At 40.8% G+C, this 24,026-nt stretch overlaps 2 protein-coding genes across 7 annotated transcripts in view; both read right to left on the bottom strand.

Annotated features, from left to right (window-relative positions):
- Window positions 1-9,172, bottom strand: part of STRN (striatin) — a 68,257-nt gene extending 59,085 nt beyond the window's left edge. For 5 of the 6 annotated variants that reach the window (XM_039719045.1, XM_039719044.1, XM_039719046.1 and 2 more), the window contains exon 1: window positions 8,739-9,172. In XM_039719045.1, coding sequence (XP_039574979.1) covers window positions 8,739-9,044 — 306 coding nt within the window. In that variant the 5' untranslated portion in view covers window positions 9,045-9,172. Of the gene's footprint in view, window positions 1-8,368; window positions 8,606-8,738 lie in introns of those variants that run through there. The other variant, XM_039719049.1, reaches the window with a different exon arrangement.
- A 2,944-nt stretch (window positions 9,173-12,116) lies between these two features.
- Window positions 12,117-24,026, bottom strand: part of HEATR5B (HEAT repeat containing 5B) — a 54,506-nt gene continuing 42,596 nt past the window's right edge. Inside the window, exons 32-36 of the mRNA XM_039719043.1 lie at window positions 20,556-20,825; window positions 18,573-18,797; window positions 16,499-16,650; window positions 13,338-13,551; window positions 12,117-13,069 (exon numbers count right to left, since the gene is read on the bottom strand). Coding sequence (XP_039574977.1) covers window positions 12,765-13,069; window positions 13,338-13,551; window positions 16,499-16,650; window positions 18,573-18,797; window positions 20,556-20,825 — 1,166 coding nt within the window. The 3' untranslated portion in view covers window positions 12,117-12,764. The remainder of the gene's footprint in view (window positions 13,070-13,337; window positions 13,552-16,498; window positions 16,651-18,572; window positions 18,798-20,555; window positions 20,826-24,026) is intronic.

Here is a 24,026-nt window from a genome sequence, read left to right as displayed (position 1 = left end):
GGAGCAAAGGAGATTCCCTTCTGCTTTGAGTAATCTGCAACACTGTTCTACGCTTGTGTTTTGGCCACTCCTGGGAAAGTTTGCCAAAAATTTCAAGAATTCGCAAATATTCCCAGCAAACAGGTTCTGCGACAACTGACCTTCTAGGTAATAAGGTTAAAATACATCACGTTGTATTTGCAACCTCAAAATTGCCTATGGGGATCACGCAAAACCTCATATTGTTCCTTGCCTCATGGGTGGGGCGCATCGTCTCCATAAAGCGCCCGGCCCCGCTGGCTCCACAGCAAGAATCAAGGCAGGACCTGCCTGGAGTTTATTCCAGGCTAAGTGCTACAAGTTACTGTATTCCAACTCAACTGCGAAATTAAGATCAAGAGAGAAGGAGAAAATAAAACAAACAAAAAAACCAAAGTCAACCCAAACAAAAATAGCCGCCACAAAACCAGAGAACACTGGAAAAAGACGTGCCTGGAACAGTCTACTTCAGCTGCAATTGTTGAGTCCAGTATTTTTTTTTTTCATTTCGTCTCACGGAATTTTTTTGTATGACCAACTGCAACATAACCTAGAAGTGTCATACACATCCAATCTATGTTACAGCACTGTACTTACCTTAACTATTCCACTTCTCTACTAAGAGGTTTTAAAAATAACATTCATTCTTATATTAAAAAAAAATTCAAAGACAACATTACTGTTCTACAAAATTCCCCAAAGGACTCTAATGTCGCATTACTTTGAAGCAGACAAAAACGTGATACAATGTTTTAGGTAGCACCGGGCTAGAAACAATTCTTTCTATAAATGTTGTTGACTTCTTAATACTGGCTTAGCAGGTATAACAACATAATTAAATCATGAAATCACCTCTTAGTAAGTCCAGATTTCACCAATGTTTAAAAATTTACACTGAAAGTTTTAATTCCTTGAATCAGCAACCACAACAAGCATGTTTAAAGTATATCATATTTAGACATCTTTTTAGGCTTATACCTTGACACTACCTAAGAACAGGAGATAAAAAAATTCTCTTCTTTAACAGGAAATGTTAAAAAATAAACATACTATGACTGCTAAACTGGTGCACATTTAGTATCAACTTCTATCAATTACTGATTTTACAGCTATTTCAAGTTAAAAGGCAATTTATTTTTTTTAATTCATAAGACTCAAAAATTATAAAAAGCCTTTCTAGTCTTCTCTAAAACATCTATCATAATATTTTAAAATAAATCTCACTTCAAATTTAAGGGCATTTAAAGGTCAACAGACATTATTTGACAAAGAGCTACTAAGACACAGAATTCTCTACATAATGCTTCCATAATTCAACAACCAGGTCTTCAGAGGTTGAAAGAAAAGAGGACAAAAGGGTGGTGGGGGGAAACTGCAGGGAAAGTATTGCAAAAAATATGCAGATAGCTAAAATAACTAAATACATTAAAAAGATGAATCAATCTGGAACAGTTGTGCTAACCGGTCTACCAAGATCTGCCAGAAGGATTCTGCAGGCTGCCAGGGCACTCAGTATTTTAGATTATAGCCTGGCTCACTGAAGCACTACATGTTTAAAGGCATGCCCCAGGGGTGAGAAGAAAAGACAGGGAAGGGGGAAGGGAAATATCAATGGTCTAGTACAACTAGGGAACAATTTTAAGAGGCACCATACTTCACATCACTACACACACCTACTCGCACTCTGTGCCAAGAGAGGCGAGGAAGTTTTTGTAATTCCTGCAGCCACTTAAGATAACAAAACTGAAGTGGGGCCACAGGCTGCAACGACTGGCAGGCACCAAGGCATATTTAACTTCACCCCACACAGAAGGTACTTCATCCCATTTATCCCTCACATGCTCTCACTGGATGATAGCACCTCATGAGACCAGGGCAGAGCACGATCTGCTACTGGCACCTTATTTTTGTTGGATTTCTCAGAGATGTCCTAAAACTAGGATCAGAGATAAACCCAGAAAAACCATCCAAAAGAAATGAAGAATTTAGTTTACAGTAAAAAAACTATGGATGAAAATGCCATTTACTTACATTCTTTGTTTCTCAAACAATGTTTTCAAAGAGAAAACACTGTTTGAAAAACAAATTCAGTAAGACTGAAAAACTCCTAATAAATTATTCAGAATTTATTCACAATTTATACCTGGCAGTAAGAGATTACTAACTTAGGCATCTTAAAAACAGGAAGACTTGTCTTTCTGCAGTTTGAAGTGCTCTACTACATAGATCTCTGTTCAGATATCCAGAGATTTTATTCTCTCTTCAGTGCTGCCTTTCAGTATTCTAGCAATTTTAAGCATCAAAACAGTTGCCAAGCAATGTATAGTCAACTTATTTAATCATTCTTCATAAGCAAAAATTTTCTCACCAGTCATTTCTGTGGTACACGTACTTAAGTGGTGAACATTAACTTTTTCCCAACCCAAGAGCACGTGCCATGTACACTCATATAAGCACAAAAAGAGCACAGCTCTTAATTCTATTATGTAATTCTATAAGCAACACTGCAATGGCATGTCACAAAATAATCACATATTATGAGCTGGAGTCTAAATTGCAAATGCTCAAATTCCTTTCCACTTGCTGTACAAGAACAGCAGAAATGCAGCGACAGCAGTCAGCACCAGGACTGATAAACAGACTCATGGCCCACATTTAAACAGACAATGGGAGTTCACAGGCCGGATGAATCACTTGGGGTATGGCAAGACAAGGCACAAAAAATTCTGGAGGAGATTTTTAGATTTGGCTTCAGTAACAGAAAGAGGAGTGAACCAGACTTGACCACACAAGCATTTGCAGAGACAATTGGCACACTCCAGCTCCTCACTCCTACATCCAGGATCAGCTACTCCTTGTACTCAAGCATGCGTGACCACTCTGAACTGACTTGGGCATCAAGTGAAACAAATACAAAAATAAGTGATTTTGTTCTTACCTCCTGTTTACAAGCTAGGATACGAATAGCATGCATGCCATTTTTGCTCCAATGCTTTTGCAATCCTGCCCTATGTGACTGCACTGAAGGGAAACATATTCCTGGCTAAGACCAAAAAAATGCAGTCTTTCCTCACTGCAATCCTTAATTTAACTTCTTTATCACTGGGTTATTTTCAAAACCACTCAATAGTAGTGAGCATACAGTGAACTTTTTTTCAACAAATAGAAGAACACCTGAATGAGTTCATCTACAGGCCCACACAGAACAGGTCACTCAGCTAAAATCAACTTTTGCTTTCACATTTCAGAGTATCTTTATTTCTAGTTTATTGTCTGCAAAGCTTGAATTCTGAGCACTCTGAAATTATTCCAAAGAACTCTTTCAGGTTTCCAAGCATTTCTCAGCATCTAAAACATACGGATCCCTCATCTACTTCACTTTTTAACTAAGAAACTTAAAAATCACAAGGCTCACCAGCCTTGCTAAGCCAAATACATGAGTAGGTTACTGACCAATAGTTACTTTCTCAGAAAACTGTTTACTGATAACAGTTTTAGTTACAGCTTGGTATTTGTACAGTCTTACTTCTTTTAGCACTAAATTAAGATGAACCAAAAATCTTAGGCAATTCACGTGATCTTCCTTGGGGAATTTTACACAGACCATTCTAAAATTAGTAAATAAAGTTTCCGTGTCTATCTACTGAAACGTCAATAAAGGCTGAGTTATATTTGCAACTTGTTGTTCAAACAGTGCCAAGTTACTTATCTCTGATGCAATTATACTGCCATAAGCCAAGACCCTCAAAAGAAAAAGAAGGGTTACATTTTGAGTAGGACAGAGATACCAAATTAATTACAAATGTGCACCAATAAAGACACTTTTACCATATGCTAAGCTGACACTGAAAACCAAAGTCTTCCACCTAGAACACAGTAATATATTCCATTTTTGCTCAACAAAAAAAAACCAGAAAAATGCCTTTTTCTTTTTGCAACTATAACTTTCCATGAGATGAGTTTGAAAGGTTTAAAGACCACTTGGAGAAAATGTAACATCATAAAACTCTCCCAGTTCATACTACATCAATATTTACAGCACCATTTTCCTAAAGGATTTAGGCTATTTAAGAAACACATTTTCATTACACTTAAACTAAATTACAGGTTTGACAGATATGAGAAGAACTAAAACATCTGATGCTAGGAAATGATCAGATCAATACCTCAGTATTGTGATCACAGCTTGTTTTCTTCTGCCTTACTTTTGATTTATCTGATATATATAAAACAATAAAGTTGAAATTATTGCTTTTCTGCAGTGGAGATGTATGTAACATTAATCACTGGTGGTTCTTTTGTACTATCTGCTTTATGAGAAAAAATATTTCATAGAAGACTTTTACAGCACTTCTGCCAATTCATCTTTGATTGAGAATATCAGAAATTTGACCTAAATCATCATACTTGAAAATCTTATACAAAACTTCTTCACATTTTATTTATCTTCCATTTTATTGGTCAAACTGTATCTTTAGGACTTTTCCATTAACTTAATAACTGATTTCACCAATTCACTGCTCATTACTTTTTCTCTGAACAATACTTTCAGATTATCCAGCTATCAGAAGATAGCTGGATAACTTCTAACTAGAAATTTAATCCAACAAGAGGACCATTATCTAAAAGCCAACAAACTGTAAATATCAACAATTTCTGAATCAAGTAACAAATGTCCTAAACCACACTATAAATAGTCACAGCCATCTGTCTGACTTGCCCCTTCTCCTCATAACTTTAGCTTGTCTATCTCCAAGGACACAATCTTACCATGTAGCACGCCTGGTTTCATCGCCTGCCTCTTGCAGCAGAAAAGCAGCAGCAAGGGGCAAGATCTCCATCCGTGATCCCCCCCCAGAGAGCTAACATTGCTAAATCTGACTTCCATACCCGATCTCAAGTGCTTATCTATTACTTCCATCACATTCCTTCTACTACAGCTGTTTGCTATCATTTAACCACATTTTATCTCATTTCATTATCTCCTTCCCTATCATTTGGGTGGTGTTTTCTTGTTCTTTTGGCACTGTCTTACAAGGACTATTTTTAACAAAGCTGTAGAAACACAAGCACATTGTATCCACCCATTCTCCCTAATTTCCTTGCAAACCTTTTCAAAGGAAAGTTTACCCAGGAAAAATAATTTTCATGTAATGCTATCAGGTCCCACCACTTGTATGGAGTCTACTACTCCAAAGAAACAAGTTACTGGATAGAGGAAATGAAAACTTCAGCAGTGATGAGGACAAAAGCTTGAAAATTCCTCAGCAGGACGGGGGGTTGTCCATAAACACAGTTACAGCAAAGCAGTTTGTTGCAATTTAGACCATTTGTGAAATGCGGAGAAATGCCAATATCTGCAAATCTGAAGTTTTGCCAGAAAAATGTTTGACAGAAGCAAAACTTTCCACAGCAACATATGCATTGCTTGCAAAGACAACATTTCTAGCCAAAACAAAAGCCACACACACCCACACCTTCCAAGCTCGTCCAGCCTTGCTGCTTGCTGGGACATGGCTGTGCATTGGCAGCACTGGGCTCTGCGGGGTCCCAGCCCCCGGGGCAGAGTCCCCATTCTCCCCCAGTGGTGAGAGACAGATAATTAAAAAGGAAATAACATCCAAAAAAGACAGTCACTCCCAACCAGTCAAAAGATCTATGGTTAGGGCAAGACACCAGTATGGGAGGCAGCTCAACCCCTGTTTGCCTCAAGCAAAGATATGGATTTCAGTGCCCTGCACATGCATTTGATCAAACCCTTTGCTATTTTGGGATGGGCTTGTCCAACACATAATGACAACTATGAAATGTCTCTGTGTCAGTCCAAAAAAATGCAGAACAAAAAAAACCTGAAGTTTTTTTAAAACTTGCAGAACAGGAAACCCTGTCTTGTCAACTCTCCCAAGCAGCTGCTAGAAGAACCTAAGAAAAGGAAAATCACTAATTTCTGAAAAGATATGAAAATAGACTATAATGCCATAAAGCACTGTTTGTGAATACTTAAAATGAGGATTAATAACATTAGTATTCATCCTAGTTAATTACTTCACAGGGCACCACGAAAGTCTATTCTCAGGATAATTTTTCAATCTGCAGATGTCAAAGTACTGTAAACAGAAAGCAAACATTAAAAGTTAAATATGTAATCAGCAGATAAACATCTAGGAGAACCCCATATTAATCTGCTTTCATTCTTATTTGATATACACAGCTTACTAATGATGCTTCCATAGATATAAATACTGAAGTCCTCTTTTGCCCTGAATGAGGAAGATTATATAATAGAGGCAACAATAATTTCAAAAGGTTCAAGAAAAATAATTAGAAAATCAAAACAAACATGAGTATTTGCCAGGAAAAGCAAAATACAGGCACTGATAGGGAGACAAACCTTGGAAAGGCAGTACTAGACCAGTAACTAAGAACAGATTAAACTGCCCAGCTTTCTAACTCACACATGTTATGGGCTTGGGTGCATGTCCCCTGAACAAGCACCACAGAACACAACAGGAAGGTACTCTACCTGACCATCACATTTAGTTCCACACAGTTAATTAGAAGGATAAGAAAGAGAGAAAATAAAAAGCTAGAGAGGAAGAAGAGGAAGTCAGGAAATCACAACGGGACTGACTTACAAGGTGTTTTTTGGAGAGAGGGTAGAGTGGAACTAACCAACAACTACAGAGCAGAAGCCAAGCACAGTAATACTGTGGCATAAGGTATCCCAAGTATTGCAATATCCTGGCAGGTAAGGAACCAGAGATAAAAGAAGTCTACCTCTTAGAAACTAGATGAATTGCAGGAAAAAGTTATGGGATACTAAGCCCACCACACTAAATAGGTCCTTTGCCCCACAGCTTCCCAAAAGTGGATGGATAATCTAGCACTGGAATTTGCATTGGATAAAAGTACAATGAGGAGCACTGCATCTTTATCTCGGGAGAGAGAAACCTTCCGACCTCAAATTTCCATTATTCTGTTAAACATTTCCAAATATACAGGACAACAATAGGCTTCAAAAGGAGCACAGAGCAGGTCTTTAATTAACACTGCTCATGCTTCAGGTGTACAATTTCTAAAAGCCACCCTGTAGTTGCTGAACCCCTACCACAAACCTCTCACACGGATCCAAGAACATTCATCTGCAAATGGTCACAGCAGACGTTAACGCCTGATGTCTGCAGAGATAGCCAAGAATTTTGCACCTTCCTGAACATGACTCTGCAGCAGATAAATGCTGCTACAGCTCGTGGCAATGCCAGCCACAGCTAATTATAACTTTATTGAGATGTTTTGGCAAGAGTCAAAGGCATTCAAGCAAACAACTTGTGATGGGGTTATCTGCCACTGATAATACATGACTTCTGCAAATAGTCTAAATACTCCATTTCTTTCCTCCTCTCTCATCCGTAACACCAAGCTTTTGAGGGATACCTGGGGGAGGAGGAAGGATGTCATGTTGCTGAAGGATGTGATAAATATGCAAAGTGTTATTACTTTTAATAAACTGGCAACATTTCCTAGGTCCTGTAAAACAGATTTTTTTTCTCCAAAGCAATATTTGATATCTGAATCAGCTACGAATATATGTCAAGATATTTATGGGCCTCCACTGGATATATGACACATGAGGTTATTCCTATACATAGCTAAGCTAGTAACTTTCAACACAGTATTAACTGGATGTAGTGAATAGAAATACGATTCACTTACTAACCAATTTCTCACTGAATTGTGGAAGTTAAAATTAAAATTACTCTCTTGTTCTCATGACCACTTCCTTTAAATTCCTACAAGGGAACTCTCATTAAAGAATGTCACACCTACCACTCTACTCAGAGTGGTTGTTTGATGTACGTAGAAAGTAAAATTTAAAAGATAGAAAAACCAACCCAATAACCAAAAAAACAGAGAAGTGGTTTGCATTACTAAAGACAGTCAAGACTCCCTTGACAAAGATTGTAATTTCAAGGAAAGCCATAGAAAGAAGAGATGGACAGAAAGAAAGAGACAAAGGAGACCAAAAAAAGAAACCCATGGACACTTTTCAGTCTCAAACATTGCCACACGAAAACCAAACAGTGAGCTGCTAGCAACATGGCCAGCGTTAAGGCTTAACACAGGGATTTTCTTGTAAACAACACCAAAGAGGAACGAAGGTTGCATTATCGACTGTTATTGGAGTTAATGCAACGCGCCCATCACTGAAGTATCTGACAGCAATGGCTCTAGGCCAGCAGCTCACAAGTTCTTGCACCACAAGATCACTATCATTCCTTTCATGCATTAATGAGCGTATCAACCCCATCGCTTTTCAAACGAAAACACTACATAACGTGCCCCATAGTACCGAAGGGGATCCAGCCGGTCCCGCGGGCCTGGCCCCGGTGCGGGCCTGGCGGCACCGAGGGCCGGGGGCAAGGGCGGCACCACGGGGGCGCGCAGCGCGCCGGGGGCGGCTTCGCGGGGGTCATGGAACTGGCGGCGAGCTGGGCCGGCCGACCCCGAGGGGCATCCGGAAAGCGCCGGGGAGGAGGCGAGAGCGGCAGAGCGCGCAGGGCCCGCTCCCCGCCGGGCCGGGCCCGCTCCCCGCTCCCCGGGACGGCAAGCCGCGGCAGCGCCCAGGGCGGCCGCTCCCCTGCAGCTGCGTAGACGGGGGACACGGAGGGGAGCGGCTGCCGGAGCCGGGGCTGCGGGGGGTGGAAGGTCGCGGGTGTTACCTGCAGCTCCGCCCGCTCCGCCTCCCACTCGGCGCGCTCCGCCTCGAAGCGGCCCCACTCGTGCTGCAGGAAATGCAGGATGCCCGGCACGCTGTACTGAGCCCGGGACGCCGAGAGCGGCGCGGCGGCTCCGGAGGCTGAGACTCCCCCTCCTCCGCCGCCTCCTCCTGCTGCCGCCGCCGCGGCCGCCGCTGCCGCCGCCTCGCCGGGCTCCAGCCCCGGCCCGCCCGCCGGCGGCGGCAGCAGGAGGGCGTTGTTATTGTTATTGTTGCTGAAGAAGACGCCGGGCCCCGCTTGCTCGTCCATGGCCGGGCCGGGTCCGCCTGGCTCGCCGCCGCCGCTCCCGCCGCGTCCCGGCAGCAGCAGCAGCAGCAGCAGCAACAACCTGGGCGCGTCCCGCCCGCCGTCACCGCCTGACAGCCGCCCCCGCCCGCCGCTACGGTGGCCCGGCGGGTACAGCGCCGGGCGGCGATTCGCCCCGCCGCCTCGCGCGGCGTCCTGGGAATTGTAGTTCCGCTGGATGGCGGGGAGGATTCCTCGATCGCCGCCCTCTTCCCGCGCCGTCCGTAATTCCAGGGATGGAGCTCGGACGGCTGAGCCTCAGCGCCGGGACGGGCGGTCCGGTCGGCTAGGCGGGGGCGCTGGCGGGAGGGGCAGGGCAGTCCCTGCAGCGGGAGCACAGGTTAATGGTCACCTCCACCTCCGAGCGGGATTGAAACGGCTTGGGCTCTCCCGCAGCCACGGCAGGAGCACGGGAAGGGCGGGGGTCCCGCAGCAGTTCCACATGCTCCGGTCGGGCCCTGCCCTGGCAGCTCCGGCTTTGCTGCTTCCTCCGCGTCCTCAGCAGCGCTCGGCCTCTCGCTGCCAAAAGCTGGAAACCCTGCCCAAGGCTTGAACCCTGCCCAAGACTACAGGGGGCTCTTGGACATCGTTTACAATGTCGGGAAGGAGAGCGACACACCATTTTTCAGGAATTGCCCCGCGAGGAAAGGGAAAACGGGAGGCTGTGGGACTGAGGGCGGAAGATGTCGGCAGCAGCGCCCTCTCCGCATGGCAGCCCGGGCCGAGCTGGGCTCCCTTTCCACGCCCTGTCCGCCCGGCAGCAGAGCCCGCTCCGCCGGGCCGTGCCGGGGCCAGCACCGTGTCACACACGCCGTGTGCCGCCAGGGCGGGGACACCGGGCTGCCGGGGCAATGGCCCTTCGCCGTGCCCGGGAGCGGCGCTGGCTGCTCCGGCTGCGGTTCCTGTTTCCCTGCGGCCGCTCCGAAACCACAGCCGCCTGCCTCGGAACCCTGCCCGCAGAGCTCGAGCTGCGGCTGCTGGACCAGCGCTGTGGGAAGGATCACTGAGGAAGCTTACTGAGAGCATCAGGAGAACGGGAGCGAAAACACGGGACGGGGAGCATGATCTGGGAGAGGAACCCGGCTAGAACAAGGCTCAGCCAGAAAGGAAGGAAACAGCAGAGAGAGAGGTGAAAGATGCGAAGGGGAAGCGGAGCAAACAGTGTCATTAAAAAGCACATTTAAAAGGCTATTGACAAAGAAAAAGATGAAAAGGACAGTGACAAACAACAATAAGCACTAAGGCCATTTCAAGTTACTTCAGTTTTTTTAATCAAATGGAATTTGATGCCAAAATATTGTGTAAAACCACATGATTATAACTTTTATATCAGGAGAAAGCAGAAAAGCAAACGAGGACTAAACTGGGGAAGGATGTATACAAACAAGAGTTGTGCACGTTGTAGACAGCCACACAAAATACAAAGAAAAACTTCTCCCTTCTCTATCCCTCTACATTTATCTATTGCCATTTTCTCTTTTGCTAACTTTTTTCTATTGCTCTACTGACTTCTTAGTTATGCTTGATTGCTACACTACCCTCCCCCCTTCCGAATTTTCAGACATCTTGTCAACTAGAGTCTAACCAAAACTTGAAAGTGCTGAGATAAAACTTATGGTAAAAACACGATTATAGACAAAATCTTTCTAAGAAGTCATTAATTCCTAGACTACCTGGTGGAGGGGAAGGAATCTAAAACAGGTTATAAACTTGTTCTCTGTTTTACTTGCAAAACGCTTGTGCTGAATTTTGAACTGGAAGAGTCCTTAATACTTTCAAATGTTAAACTGGTTCAGAACCTCTAAGCAAAACAGATTTGTAATGCTGGAAAGACTTATTAGAGAAGGATGTATTTAAATCAATTTAATTCCCTCTACCTATAGTAAGATGAAAAAATTAGTGAAGTTACTTTCCTTCTCATGTACAGCACATGGATTTTTACTTCTGCATATATCTTTACTCCTGCAGAATGGAACAAGACTGGATTACCATCTTCACCAAAAAAAATTGAGATTAGAGTACGCACCACTTGTTGTGTCCTCACTTTAGTGCTAAAACATTCACTGCAAAATAAAAATATTTCTGATTTTATGTTAAATATTTTGCACACAGCCAACTTACCATAGGGCGAAAGAGCATTATCTTGACCATTTTGCATAGGTACTCAAAGGGATATTAGATAAGGTCTTAGAGGAAAATAGAAAGCCTAGAGGCAAGTATCTATGCAAAAATAGTGATCTACAAATATTTTAAGTAGATATTAGTCATATTCAATTCTATTTACTATCCCTTTGTTATATTTGAAGTTGAAGCATCTGAAATATGCAGTTTTTACAGAGTATACAGAGAAACATCAGAGATGAAACTCAGCAGGCCTAGTGGAGGCCTCTGGTTATGTTACTTCTCTCTATAAAGCAAAATGTACAGAAAGATCCCTATAAAAGCCCATAAATTCAACAGCTGTGTCAAAAAATTCATGTAAGTCAGTCTTATATACACAAGAAAATACATGGTTCCACACTTCTGGCAATAGGAAAGGGTGAGGCCTGGCAGCAGACAGACACTGGGAGTCCCTGGCTGTGCATGCAAGGTTAGAGAGCACGTGAGCCCTGAGCCCCAAAATCTGCACATCAGACTCACTCAGAGGTGAGGGGAGCCACATGCTTTTGAAAAAAGCCTGGTAGGGGAAGGAAAACTGAAGGAGCCTGGCTCTCACTTGTGTTCTGCCCCCTGAGTCAGTACAGTGCAAAGTGCTCCAGTACCTCTGCTTGCAAACTTGATCAAGGACTACAGGTATGATGTATCCAGAAAATAAAATCTAGCAGGAAGGTTAAATACCTGTGAGTCTGGACAAAGGGCAGAGCACTGACTCATCACATATTCAACCAGTTGCTGGCAGAACAGGAAGACTGCAAACACAAAGCACCTTACAAGGGCCAAGATCTACACCTACAAAAATGCAGATAGGAGGCAGTTCTCTTTATAAACTCAGTTGCCAGTGCATTCTTTAGAATTTATATTCGAAGAGATAGGGGATTAGATTCTTTGCATCCTTTATTCATTTTCAAGCATGGAAACGGATTTGAAAGAGATATACACCACATAAATAAGGACAACTCATTAAGACAGCATGCTTGATCATTCACCTTAAGAAAGGCTGAAAATTTTCAATTATTTTGTTGTGGGGTTTTGGGGATTTTTTTCATGCAAGCTGAAGCAATCTACAAAGTCCCTTTCCCTATTATTTCTTTAATAAAAGGAAAAAATTCATACTTCTACACTAGAAATTCCCCATGGTACAGGGTAAGTACTTCATAACAGTTTTTCTTCTTCTCTCCATCCCCACTGTGTTAGTGTGTTGGCACAATGGCGGGATAACAATCACCAGATTTCAAAAACCACTGGAGGGTTTGAGATAGCTTTTAAAAATAAATAAAACTATTTAGATACAGAATATTTTTTGGTGGATAATTTATAACAGAAATTCATAAATATGATCACAATTTCCTAAAAATCTATACAAATACAAGTAACACCACTTCCCTCGTAATGCATGGATTTCAAGTAATTACACAAAGCTCCATTAGACAGCCTTTCACATACAAATTACACAAAATTAGACATGTATGCAGGGATAATGTAATGCTTCTGACTACTTAATGATCCAAAAATAATAAAAGTAATTCAAAAAAAGCTAGTTTTCAGTTTAATTGTTGGGGTGGAATGTACTGTGGGTGGTGGTTGCCTAGCAGCTGCTTTTGCTTTGCTGGCCTGACTTGCTCGGACTGCAGTTTCTAGACGTGTTTTCAATTCAGGAGCAGCTCCCATTACTGTCTTGAAAGCATGTGGGTAAAGTGGACCAATGTGCATTAGATTCTGAAGTGCAAACTCGTGAAGGTCCTTAGATGCTGTAGATGCAGAAGCAAAGGCATTTTCATTCAGTAAATACGAGATCAGAGTGGGAACGAGAAGGGCAAGCAACTGTACTCCTAAAAATGAAAGGAAAAAAAATGTAATTACCATATCAGAGAAGGAAACAAAATTATCAGCTACTACACAGGTAAGGAAGGGTAATATTGTTTTCAGAACGGACATTAGAAACGGTAATAAAAAAAATATCAAATTAAAACAACTGAAATGTGGATGGCACACACAATCCATTTGTGACTATGCCATCAAGCTCCTAATTGCAACATTTCTTATGTTCAATATTCTATTTTATCATTACTCATTTCTCTAGAAAACCCAAATACTTACTATTCTGCTCCTCACCAAGGGCAACCAATGTTTCAAGGACTTTAATTCCTTCCTGGACTGCTAAAAGCTCCAGATTGTTGTTTGGGCGGCTCCTTTCCACAGCTTTCAACTTCTCAACCATGATGGGGGCCAATGAATGAATATATGGAGTTGACAGGGCACGATTGGTGTGTTGGAACACAGAAAGCAGAAGCTGGTAACACTTGGCTTGAACCTAATCAAATCAAGATAAATACATTGTCTTCAAAGTTATTTGTTAACTCAGGGAATCTAATAAACTCTGTTATCTCCGATTAAATAAAAAAAAAGGACTACAAAATGGGAAGGAAGCATACTAAATAAGAGGAAAGAAACAACACAGGCCAGCAAATAAATCAGTATTAGCCCAGTGTTCAATAAAAGGAAGGACAATTAGAAAGAACATGCAGGTACTAAGTAGTAGAAACAACATAAACCCTGAATAATAAAGACATAGTTAATGTCACACAAGTCAGTCACACTAGTCCACAGTGAACTGCATGTTTAGGTCTCAGAACTATCAGCTCTAGTAGTAGCTTAATCTTCAAAATCGTGATATGCTATTCCAATTCCAGAAGGGCAACACTGCCCATAAAAATGACTCAGAACAAAGTGATCTTATTGTTCTAATACAAGCCAAGGCTGTAGCCAAAAGAGTCAGGCCTTTCCATCCTTGTTTCTCATTCTCCATTTTGTGCTGGTAGTAGGCTAGGACTATATGAGCTGATGACAGAATGCTCTCCTTGTCATCCTTCTATTTTATTTTTTATCCTCCTCCCTCTCTGTGGAAAGCAGAGATTACTGAAGCCAAGTTTTGGGAAAATAACCCACTGATGATCCTGTTCAGATGAATTTATGAATACATTTTTTGGAGCATACAAAGATCTTCCTCCAAAATCCACTACAAATAACCCAGCATTTTTGAAAAGGTGAAGCCTCACAACAAATATGAGGATAAAACATTGCACATGTTTTCTAACTGCACTCAAGTCCAAACAGGATGAGTTACTGAGCACATGCTGAACAGAAATGTTCTAGAGGAAATACGACTGAACAAAATGATCTGTGAGGAGATCCAGCGATTAGTGAAAACACAGATATATAAATAAAAATATTGAATAAAAATCATAGATTATAAAAACTACTTGTAAGAAAATATGAGCTATGCAGCTCGTATTACTGTTAATTCAATAGAATACAGCTGCAGGTTTTCTATACAATTCAATATTTAAGGTCTGAAATAATAACACTTCTCATATCATTTGTATGCTTTGTAACAGAGCTCCACAGAAGGACGTTTTTCCTTAATGCTTTACTCACTATCATCTCTGACCTTTTCAACAAATTTTATCTCCATCTCTCCATACTGTTACAAATAATTCTCTTCCTTTTCTGTCTTTCTTTAAACTTCATTCCTTATTAGCTGTTAAAGATGATTAGATTAACCTTTGAAATAAGGAGTAAAAGTATTTTCTTAAATGCAGCCATATTTCAAAGGAGTTTTATGACTGCATCTGACAGCAGAACTTCATCCAAGTGTTTTTCCTTTGATCTGTGTAATATAGAACTTTGGACTACTGTGCATTCACGGAAGTCTACAAAAACTCCTGAAAGGTAAAATCAGAGCTTCTTCAAAGCCTAAGAGTCACACTTCATGTAAAACTTGCCCAACAGCGTTGAAACACCTGGATCTCTCAACTGAGTTATCCTGTTGGAACAAAAGGGAATTGAGCTCACCAGACTTCTGGTTATTACTATACATGATATTTGACCTTTTCATGTGGTAATAGTTTCAAAAACATTCCTGTATTTCTTTTAAGGCATCGGTAGTTTCTTTGGAAGAGTCTTCTCCTTAATCAGTTCAATACACTTTGTACAATCACGATCATGCTTTTATTACAAACAGGTGTCTCGTTACTGACTGCAACAAGGAATATTTTACATTTAAAAAGCCAGAACGAACACACAAGTATTACAGAGTATTTGCTCTGCACATTGGTGAGAAGAGAGTGGACACCATCTGGCTGCTCTCCAAACTTGCTGTGTGTGTTACAAAAATAGTGGTAAGTTCCAGCTGACGGGCAGCTTTCCAGCAGGGTAGTGGGCGACCATGTACTTCTCTCTCACTGTTCATGTGCTTATACAGAGCTCAGAGAGAGTACAACATAAAAGTTTCACTTAATACAACTGACATTTCCATTCACACAATAAAATTCTAAGTAGCTTTCCATCCAGAGTCAGGCTTCAGAATCAACTGAATTTTATGTTCATGCTGGAAAACACCTGCCCTGCTATGGAAAATTATCAGTCTAAACAGGATTTTATATGCCTCACTATGACTCTAAACATATCCGCATTTTTTGCGTGTTTTTCTTCTCAGGAATCCCTGCAGTGTTTGCTTGTGGAAGCACCACAGATTTTTCTCCTTAGCTCCCATCTGCAGATTTGTACACCCACTCAAACTGATACATACATGACTGGAAAACTTAAGCTTAACTACCCATACAGTGCATTAGCCTGCTTGAACCAAGTCAGTCTACAACTTCTTTAACTTTCCTCTTCAATGACAAAATAATTCAGAAGGCATTTCACAAAGGCAAGCCAAAGGGCAGAAGTGCAATCATGAAACAAATGAATCATGATAGACAAATGTTCTGATGGTTCCCACAAAATTATATTTTTGCTCACAAACTGAGTTTTGTATGAACACACAAAATAAGCACAGGTTTTGCACAAACAAATATAAAATTGATCATAAATGTGGGCTGTAATTTTATCTATGGAAAAAATGGTTTTGTTTGTATTATAAAAGATCAACACTAATGTAAAAATGTCACCCCCTCTATGGCAACCAACCTTTTAATGTGATAAAAACTCATATACCAGAGACTGGTTTTGCCTTTTAAAAAAAGCTGAAGTCAAGGACCTGGCATAAGGCCGTGAACACTTTATCTAGAAGCACTAAGTTTGGGTTATTTTGCTTATGATTTTCAATAATGCATTGTTGAAAATTCTAGCTATCCTGACAGCAGTACCTGTCCCTGAAGTAAAGGCATCACAAAACATTCAGGAAATGTGTTAAATATATCACAATTAGTTTCTGCTGGCTGCATATCATTCACATTCCTATTACATGATCTTACCCAAGGATCAGAAGAATTCAATGCACTTCTAAATCTGTTCAAACATCCATTTTGTAAAGACTGCACTCCAATTATTTCAGTACTTGCTGACAAGAGGAAGAGAGTAATAGCTGTAAGTATGCTTACTTCATCAAGAATAGGTTTAGAGGCTTCTGAAAAACAAAAGCAAACATGCTGTTAGCTTATTTCAAAGAGGCTTTAGCATTTATTTATTAAATTCCAGTGAACACAGATAAAACTCACAAAGAGGAAATAGATGTACTTGAAATTATTTGCAACTGCACATGCATTTACTTATTACAGTATCACTGTTGACTGTGACAAAAATCTGAGCAACTCTAGTCTAACAGTTGTTTTAATAAAGTAAGTCAATCTTTCTGAAACTTAAGTATCAAGGAAAACATCACCACCCACACATTCTCAGACCAAGTCATGCTTTTTGTTTTCACTGTGTAAACAAAAAGAAAAAAGATATTTTTAGATCCTTTCCCCATTAAGGTCTATTTCACTTTTTCAAATTGTTATCTTCAGCTGATACAGGTAAGTAAGAAACAGATATCTAGCATGGCAACAACTTTTAATTAACATGAAGTTTTGCAGATCTGACAGCCAACTGTCACCAGTAGGAACAATCCTACTCTAACCTTTCCTGCTTTTCAAATAGCCTATATTTGCCATTGTCACAGTTTTTTTTTTCCTTGCATAAGCTCTGTCTTCACAGATCTCATTCATGAATTCACAACAGGAACAGAAATATGTATATATAAGCTATTATAATATATATAAAAAGCACTGTTCTGCTGGTGTGGTTGGCCACATTGGTTCTGCTCTTCCCTGAGAGGCACAAAGAAACAGCATATATAAAGTCAGCAAAAAAGAAAAACAGCATGACTGCCCTTTACAGATGTCAGCCAGTCATTCAACTGGCTTACCCATAATGTGAAATCTCACTTCAAAAAACTATTCCAAGCATTTTAACTGACAATTTTTCTTACATTATTTAAATTATTTTAAATTTACGTTCTTTAAATTTTATTGAATGATGAGGTTTGAAATTGAATGCAGTGGACCTTGCTTAGATTTTTGCATGTGTGATCTATCACACTTCACAGAAGATTAGAAAGGAAAACATACGCTCTTGCAAGGAACCAAGAAAAAATTCTGATGCCTGCAAAAAGGTCTCCAGCCAGTGATGTCTCTAGAAAGAGGGCCTGTGAAATCTCAACAGTAACTAAAGGCTGGAAAACAAGAACTGATGTGACAAATCAAATTAGAAGTTTGGCTTGGTTAACACGAACCTAGTGATCCTCCCCCTTTGGACATTTCAGAGTCATTTGCAATTACCTCCTCATTCCCCATCTCTCACATGAGTAACTCCATTCAAGCCCCTCTTCACTCTCTACAAATGGCTCCTTGGCAATGCAATGGGATGTTTTTCTCTGACTACCACTATGCAAATGGCAAATCTTTGTGTCTCTCTTTTGATAACTACGCAGCTAAGCCTGTACATTTTTTCACTTTTTGAAGGGCAAGGCAAAGCCTCTATGTGAACCATAAGTGGTCTGCAGTTCTAAAGAGACAGTAACCATTGTGCTGGTGAGTAACTGGGATTTTTTGGCCAGGATTTCTTTCTCACCAAAGAAAGCTTTTAACAGTGTTGTGAGTATCCTACTCCAGTATGAACCTTTACACAATTATCTGTGGCTGTCTTCCCACTCATTCACTTTAACACTGACTGTCATTAAGACTAAATTACTTGTGCCAGCATAAAACCTGAGAGGCTGATGCCAGATGCATTGCAAAAGGAAAAACTTCCAACTGGAGGTTATGATCAACACTGTCAAAGACAACAGACCAAAGATAAATCTGAGGTAAGAACTCCTGAGATGTAACTACTTTGTTAAAGCCAACGGTGTGCTTTTCTTCAATAAAATTTGTTATAAAAATGAGGAGTTTTGTTCATTCAGGTCTTACAGGCAGATACCATACTTACAGGCAGATACCATACTTGCATTTTCATTGCAGAAAACTAATTTTTCTTGAATTTTAACTCCTGCACTGGGAAACCACTTACCAGGCTGAGAGTCTTCCAAAACAGATGCCAGAGTGCTGCGGATAAGACCTGTCCATTGTTTCTGAGTTTCATCAGTCCTGACTGTTGGAAGAGTAACAATAGTTTTTATCCCTTGAAGAGCTGCAGTGACTGGAGGTGGGACCTGATTATCTGCTGACTTTACTGCTGTTTCTTTCAATACCCTTGTTATCAGAAACAGGATCGTGGGTAATACTGTCATACACCCTAAAAAAAAAAAAGATAAATAGAATTTTTGAAGTGTAGTAGATAACCTCTTTGTCTTTCCCAATATGGATGCCATTTTTGAAGTGTAGTAGATAACTATATGCATCCATATTGGGAAAGACAAAGAGGTTAAGACAAAAGAGATGAGATAAACTGCAATTCAGGTAACAAGTGATATGGGTCCTTCAATATTTTATCACCAAATTCATTCATCAGTTCTACTGAAGTGTATCATAACACAGGTCATACAAGCCAACAACTGAAATGCTGCTGTCAGTTCAGGAATGATGATTTAGCTACTGAAGCTTTGTCCCACACGGCATGTGATAGCAATCTGGATGACATACCTTGCAAGTACCTCAGAAAAGGATCTACATATCACTAGGGTCTTATAAAGAGCAAAAATAAGAGGTCTGGAAACAAGAATCCAAACTAAGTTACTGTACTTTCCAAGTAAGGTGGTGTGCCCCACCTTACCAGAAGCAAAGAAACGAAGCTGTTTGGGAATCTCAAATAGTGGACAAAGGCTGTACCAGTTTCAATAATGCAGGCTGACAGACTTTAAGCTGCTATAGGACTGAAAGAAGAGTGCTGTTGGGCATGCAAAATCAATCTACAGATCTCTTCAGACAGTCAAGCCTCTTCCCATATCTCTTCTATGCTTTGTTTTCCCACATCTGTGGAAACACAAATCCTGCCATTTTCCTACTTCTGGGAATGCTGTGAGGATAAACACATGAAGTAAAACAATTATGACAGGAAGGGACTGCTCTTTAAACTAACAGTCGCTTCTGAGCTACTTGCAGTGGCCACTTGCCAAATGCTGGGAGTAACACCCTCACTCCAGACAACACAAAATACTGTTACTCTTTTTGCCCACCCTCTTTCCCATCACCCTCTCAAAAAAAAAAAATCAGGAATCAAATAAAACCAGGACATGACTCCAAGTCAAAATCTGTTGTTCCTTACAAAAGTGCAAGACACAAATTCACAAATTTCTGTTTGAAGGCAAGCCATATTGTCTTTTGAGAATAACTCTCTCCAAATATGTTATTTGCAGCGCACCTCATTAGGGGACTAACTTTAAAATATCTTATCTATAAGAGTGGGTGAAAATTCCCAAAGATTCTTGAGACAACAGTCAAGCAATTTGCTCTCCAAAAAGCAAAAGTCAAAGAGCACAGCTTCCCATGTAATTGTGTCCTTTAGCCATGAACTTCACTCAGTGCAATTATCCCGGCTTACACACATCCTTTGTGACAGTCTTCCTGGGCAGAAGAAAGCTCTCTTTAGTTTATAATCACATTGGGAATGACTGACAGCCAACGGCTGCAAGGCCAAGGGTACCAGAGATGAATTGTGCTGTTTTTCCCTCAGTAAGATTGTCTTTTCATACAGCTGCTGCTTTTCATGAACTTTTCAGGAATTTAATTATCTCCAAAATGTCTGTGTTCTTTAACAATATGATTAAAAATTGACCGAAAGGTTTCAAAAGCATGAAAAAGGGGAACAAAACCAACAATGAAATCAGATTGGTACAGAGCTAATTTCCTCAGCAAATCTGCAGGACACATGCAAATTTAAAATCAAATTTCCTTTATATTGCTCCCTGGAAAAGCCTGAATTTTTATTTAGTTAATTACCTAAATATTATTAATAGACGGCCCTTAAAGCATTCACAGGAATATCTTTACAGTTAGTTTTTAGCATGATATCCTCACTGTGCTGCCACTCACCCATTCTGTTACAATGCCTTACCTGCTGGAGAACACAGAGAAGGAAGGTCAGACAGAATATTAACAGTGGCAGCCACAAGACGAGCACTCTCCTCAGAGAGGTGGGATTTGGCAACAACGTGACTTGGAGAATCGGACACTTTTGAACTCAGATGGGGCATGTGTCGTACTAGGATGAACATGAGCAACTCCATGGCTGCAAAGACAAGAGATTTGCCAGGCACAAGACCACCGCTCTCGCCTCCCTCTCCTAAAGCAAGAGGATTTTCTTTTTCTTCATTATCATCTTCATCTGAAAAAGAAAATAAATCTATGAGGAGACACTGAAGATGCCATTCCAAAGATTACATAACACACTTTTCACAAGTTAAAATCAAGAGTTAAAAATCAAGAAGAAAAAGTTGCTTTACAGTAAGATAGGACAAACATGGCTCATGTCAGACTAAATGTTTTAGTTAGAATTACTTAAAGTGGTTTAAAATGCCTTAGAAGTACTGTGATTGCAACAACATTTAATAAAAATCATTCTGGAACTAGAAAACAAATGTAGTATTGCACAAAATAAAACTACAGCTAATTATTTTGCTTCTCTTAAAAATAATCATAAAATTAACAGCAACCAATGACAAATAAACAGCCAGCACAATTTTTTTTTTAAATTTAATAGCTATTAATTAAATGTTCCACCCTGACAAAATCTTATTCTAGCCTAAACTGATCATGAAATAAGAAAACAGAAAAGCACTGTAGGATTCTATGTCTATGTCTATCTGACTGTATTCAGTTCAAGAAGTCTCTCTTTTGATGGCAGCTTGGCCAGCTGCAGTCTTTCCTTCTCCCATTAAACAGCAACAGAGATTCAGTAAGGCAAAGCTGGCCTGAACTACCCCTATAGAGCTCCTATGAATTTAAATGATTGCTACTGTTATCACATTCATCAATCTGAAAAAAGCAGCTTACTGGGCTGACAGTAAACAATTCCATTAATTCATATGAAGGAACAGAGCCTGCATTTTCAGTTGTGCTAGTTCCTCAAGTTCCAGCAAAATTTTCTCCCTGTTTTTACATGGAAAACGGGAAAAAGCTATCAATTGGGGGTTCTTCTATCAACAGTACATTGTGCCACATTAAGATAGTAATTTTCCTTAATAAGAGAGTATTCTCTGGGGTTTACTTCACTTCTTTCAGGTAACAGAAAATCTGGTACACCTACCCAACTTAACCAGGTACCAACAAACTATTTCCCAAGTTGCCTCTTGGTAAGTAATTTACCTAGCAAAGATGGAAACAGTATACCTGAGATTTTTTTTTAAATGGTAAAGGAATGATTGAACAGGGAGACTCTCTCTTAAAAGGAAGAGGTCATTAAAAGTACCTCAGAAAGTAACTTTCAGACTGCTGGTCAAGTTTTGAGTATCTCCAAGCATAGAGATACCACATCCCTGATCATCTTCTCTTCTGCTTCATCGCTCCCACAGTGACCAATTTTTTCCTTGTATCCTATCTGGATTTCCACTGCTGCAGTTTGTGTCCATTGCCTCTTGTCCTTCCACTACACGCCCTTCAGAAGACTCTGGATTGGCCTTGTCTCTAAATCCTCTCTAAGAAGGGGGTTTGCTGCTCTATCCCATATTAACCCTCTCTTCTGCCGACTAAGTAAGTTCAGCTCCCTCAGCCTCTCCTCACAGGTCACACACTTCACCTCCCTAAGCAGCTTAGTGGACTTCCATTGAACTTCCTTCATGTTTGTCAACATCTGTCTTACTCAGAATGAGGAGGAAGGGCAAAGAAAACTAGACACTGCTCCAGATGCATCTTTGTAATTGTATCCTTAATCCACTGGTCATTCTTTTCTAACACAGCCCAAAAACACAGGTGTCAGCACTGCATAGGTTTCACACCAGAGATTCACACACACAACTCCTCCTCTGGCAAATCTGCTATCCAATCTGTCAGCCCACCAGCCCATACCAATGCACATTCCTTCCCAAATGCAGGATTTTGCATTTGTCTTTGCTGAACTTCAGCAGGTTCTCAGACCTGCAGTTCAAAATTCCCCTTAAAGGCAGCACCACCCTCCTGCACACCCACCACCTGCCCAGTTTGGTATCATCCACAAATTTGCTGAGGGTACATTCTCTCCTATCTGTCCTATGGGCTTAACAGTAGCAGACCCAATACTGATCTCTAAAGAACACCAGCTGCAACCAGCTGCCAGTCACACTTGCTTAAATGGAGTCACTAAACTCCATTTAAGCACAGCAGTCCAACAAATTATCCTCCTACTTTTCAGTGCACATCACTCCAACTTGACAATGATATTGTAGAGTACTGGGTCAAAAGCCTTGCAGAAGTCTAAGTAAACAATATTCACCACTCCACCTTCAAAACCAGTTATTTCATCACAGAGGGTGATGAGGCATTAATTGCCCTCAGTATGTCTGTGCTATTTCAAATCACATTCTTCTACTTGATGTACTAAGAAGTGGTTTCAAAAGAAATTTACTCAAAAACCTTTCAACAAGCACAGCAGGCTTACTGGCAAGTTCACTCAAACCCCACCTCATGCCTTAGTCAAAGTTAGTCACAGCATCTCATTTTTGCCATTCATTGGAAAGCTTTCTTAAGCACCACAGCTTTACAAAGACAACTGCAACAAGATCAGCCTGCTCCCTCAGATGCACCACATCTGGTTCCAGGGTATGGCCAGCTTTTTGGTGAGCAGTCCCTAACTGGATGCTCACCTGCAGTAGCTAGCACTGCTCTCCCTAGGCCTGCTCATTAGACACAGACACAGGAGGAGTAAGCAAAGAAGATCATAATGCCTTAGTTTTCCTCTAGTATGTTTTGTCATTAGATCCCCCAATCCATTCAGCAACAGGTCCAAATTTCCTCTGCTGACAATGTATCTATAAAAGTTGTTCTTGTCACACTGGATGTTCATCATCATTCTCAGCTCCACCTGAACTGTGCTTTCCAATTCCGTTCCTCCATACTCAGGAAGATTTCAGTAGTCTTCCTTGGCAGCTTGCCCCCATTTCCAACATCCATGCACTTCCATGTCACATTTGAGCTCAGTCAGAAGTTCCTGTTCAGCCAAGTCAGCCTCCTGCCACGACCATCACAAGTGAGCTTTATTTTGTCACCAAAGATGAACAATCTTTTTTTCCTTTGCCCTTCAGGAAAGCTTGCCACAAGAGCTCATCTACAAACTCCCTGAACAAGCCAAAGTCTGCCAAGTCAGGCCAAAGCTTTTGCTCTGCTACTCATTTTCTTTCCCTTGAAATTGTTACCTCCACTATCACACAGCTGGTACAGCCAGAACTACCATTAACCTTCGTAACTGCTTCTTCTGTGTAAGTGCAGAGCAAATCCACTGAGCCCCACCCTTATCTGGACTGTCCAGCATCTGGACTTGATACACTTCTGAGGGTTAGTCTCCAGCAGTGTCACCCTTCCAGCACATGACTGGATGGTAAAAGCCTTTCATGAG

Source organism: Passer montanus, unplaced genomic scaffold (assembly GCF_014805655.1).
Source record: "Passer montanus isolate IOZ18808 unplaced genomic scaffold, ASM1480565v1 scaffold40, whole genome shotgun sequence".
NCBI classification, from domain to species: Eukaryota; Metazoa; Chordata; class Aves; order Passeriformes; family Passeridae; genus Passer; species Passer montanus.
The sequence above is the reverse complement of the archived record's forward strand: the minus strand, read 5'-3'. Positions and strand labels throughout refer to the sequence as shown.